Consider the following 2,814-nt stretch of genomic DNA (forward strand, 5'->3'; position numbering starts at 1 on the left):
TTCATATGATTAGTTGCCAGAAAAGGAGCACCCAACACCAGCGTCTTTCTGAAAAGTTAAAATATTTTCAGCTGGGAGCGCTGGGAGTCGGGCGCACAAAAACACCAGAGCGCTGTGAAAATAGACGCTGGACGCAGCGCACTTTCTCTAGACGTCTGTGTGCGCCCGCATACGCTCTCCCCCCATTGGAAACAATTGAAAATAGACGCCGGAGCTGATGAAAAGATGCTAGGTGGACACAGGCCCTAAAGTGGCATGAAAGTTTCACAGCGTAAAGCCAGCTTAACACACATCAAATGTTTATTGTAAACAAAAGTTGTGCTCTAGTGTGTTCATCATCTTACCCTTATCCTCCTCATGGCTGCTACAATCTCCATCCGACTGTTGGGCCTGGGGACATCTAGACTCCCCACATACTGTAGAAATGTCACACACACATACACACGCACGCACGCGCACACACACACACACACACACACACACACACACACACACACACAGAACATCAGAGATTTTATCACACAGACCAGAGCTGCACAATTAACTGTTTATAGGACCCCCTCAAAAATGAGATGGTGCATCTCAAGATGTACGTAGGCAGGGGATGGGTATCGTTTTGTATTTTTCCTAAACCGGTGCTAAAACGATACTTTTAAAATGGCACCGGTGCCTAAACGGTGCTGAACCAATACTTTTTTATTTATTTCGATATAAAGTGGAGGATTTCAGAGTGTGCAGCAGAGCACTGAAGCAGTGGTTCTCAAAGTGGGGTCTTAGGAGGACCACCATCCTTAATGGGGTCCAAGCCAGACGGTCCCCAGAGAAATCAAGAAGTTAAGTTAAGTTAAGTTAAGTTATCCTTTATTTATCCCCTTGGGGAAATTCATCCTCTGCATTTGACCCATCCTCTACTAGGAACCTTCCTAGAACTAGGAGCAGTGGGCAGCCACTGTGCAGCGCCCGGGGACCAACTCCAGTTCTTTTGCCAGTACCTTGGTCAGGGGCACTGACAGGAGTATTAACCCTAACATACATGTCTTTCTTGATGGTGGGAGGAAACCGGAGCACCCGGAGAAAACCCACACGGACACGGGGAGAACATGCAAACTCCACACAGAAAGGACCTGGGACGGACCGGGGTTCGAACCCGGGACCTTCTTGCTGTGAGGCAACAGTGTTAACCACTGAGCCACCGTGCCGTCCAAAGAATTGAGCACAATGAGAGAATTATTTACAAGATCTGTTTGGACTGTTGGGTGCACTCTCCCCACTGTTTTTATACAGGAGACACTGTTAGGCTATCATTCCCTGTAAAGATGCAGCCTGTAAAACGACAAACACCTTCTCAGATGTCAACATGAACATTATGAGAAAGACAAACTGATATGAGTGTGGTGTTTGTTGAACTTGTTTGAACTTCCCACTACTAGCAACACTCCCTTGTTTTAACCCTTTCTGCCACTGTGCTCCGTGACTCCCTGCGCAATCACACCAGACACAGAAAGGTAAAGTTCAGATCGATATAGGCCTATATGTGAATAAATATGGCCACTTGAAAATGGAAACATTGATATAGTCCGTTTCTAGCAGCTGCTTCCCTGAGAGGTTAAACTGAACTGGGAAGACTGAATAGGGGAAAGGTTGGAAATAGTCAAGCTGACGCAAGATACACACTTCTACTCTACACTCAAACAGCAATATAAATATATGAACGTCTCTCCACTTTGAGGACCACCACGATCAACAAAATAAGTTGGTCGTTAGCAACCAGTGCAGTGAACAAGGCTCAGTTTATGCAAATTAGATGCAAACTTTGCCCTGGCATATTGAAGCTATCCCGCCAATATCCTGGCAAATGCCATGATGACATTGCGACCCTGTGGCCAAACAGAATTCTGCCATGTGTTCAAATCAAATCACTTGACGGCTCGGCTTGAAAACCATCTAGAAAACCACGGACTGCACACGTGTGCACCTGCCATTCCGCTCCGAATAGCATAGCATGCCTATTGCCTACAACTAGACTAGACTAGACCGTATTTAGCTGGACTCATTTGATTTCACCTTGGCTTGGAAGTGTATGCCGTGCTGGTACGCCTCGTCGTTGTGGAGCGGCAGCCTGCAGTCCGCCACATCGTCCACCAGATTGTACCTGTTCCTCGCAGGCATCCTGACTCACACGCCGGACGCCCCCCGACCCTCCGACCCGGTAAACCGCTTAACGAGTCAACAGAGAGGGGTACCGAATAGCTTAGAAACGCTCAAACCCTCCGTGGAAACGTAGTCCATTGTTGTTGTTGCTGCTTGACATTCAACAAGGGTCCCGTCGTCAAGAGCGCCACTTTTCTTTTGAGAACAGTTCATTACACCGTACCAAAGAGGCGCCTCGCGCCTGGCTGTGTTGTCCCGCGTCTGCTATTAATCACACACAACAAGTGATTTGTTTCAACAACAACAAAAAGCCGCGGGAGAAATCCGGTTTGTCGGCAGCACGCGCGCAGGTGATGTCTGGTGGTGTTGTGTGTCCTGTTCGGTCCTGTTGGTGGCAACACTCAACAGTGCACCCCCCCTATCTCTCTCTCTCTCCACACGGCAGGCAGGCAGGCAGGCGGAGGCAGGCAAGCCCCTCATTGGAGCAAAGTTCCCGAGCATGATGTCACCATAGTCGTCTTCAAAGGAAAGCCTGGGTCCTCCCTCCGCCTGCCTGTGGAAGTGACGCTGGCTCAACAATACATGCATGCTCTCTGACTGTGGCTGATGATGATGATGATGAAGATGATGATGAGTGATTTCCTGGGAAAGGAGAAATAAACT

At 48.4% G+C, this 2,814-nt stretch overlaps 1 protein-coding gene across 1 annotated transcript in view; it reads right to left on the reverse strand.

Annotated features, from left to right (window-relative positions):
- The window catches only part of LOC310780852 (carboxyl-terminal PDZ ligand of neuronal nitric oxide synthase protein), a 91,603-nt gene extending 89,047 nt beyond the window's left edge, over nucleotides 1–2,556 (reverse strand). The window contains exons 1-2 of the mRNA XM_083641360.1: nucleotides 2,065–2,556; nucleotides 345–416 (exon numbers count right to left, since the gene is read on the reverse strand). Of these exons, the coding sequence (XP_083497486.1) occupies nucleotides 345–416; nucleotides 2,065–2,169 (177 nt within the window). The 5' untranslated portion in view covers nucleotides 2,170–2,556. The remainder of the gene's footprint in view (nucleotides 1–344; nucleotides 417–2,064) is intronic.
- Nucleotides 2,557–2,814: the final 258 nt, after the last annotated feature.

The sequence above is a fragment of the Poromitra crassiceps genome, assembly GCF_964638095.1.
Source record: "Poromitra crassiceps genome assembly, chromosome: 8".
Lineage (NCBI taxonomy): Eukaryota > Metazoa > Chordata > Actinopteri > Beryciformes > Melamphaidae > Poromitra > Poromitra crassiceps.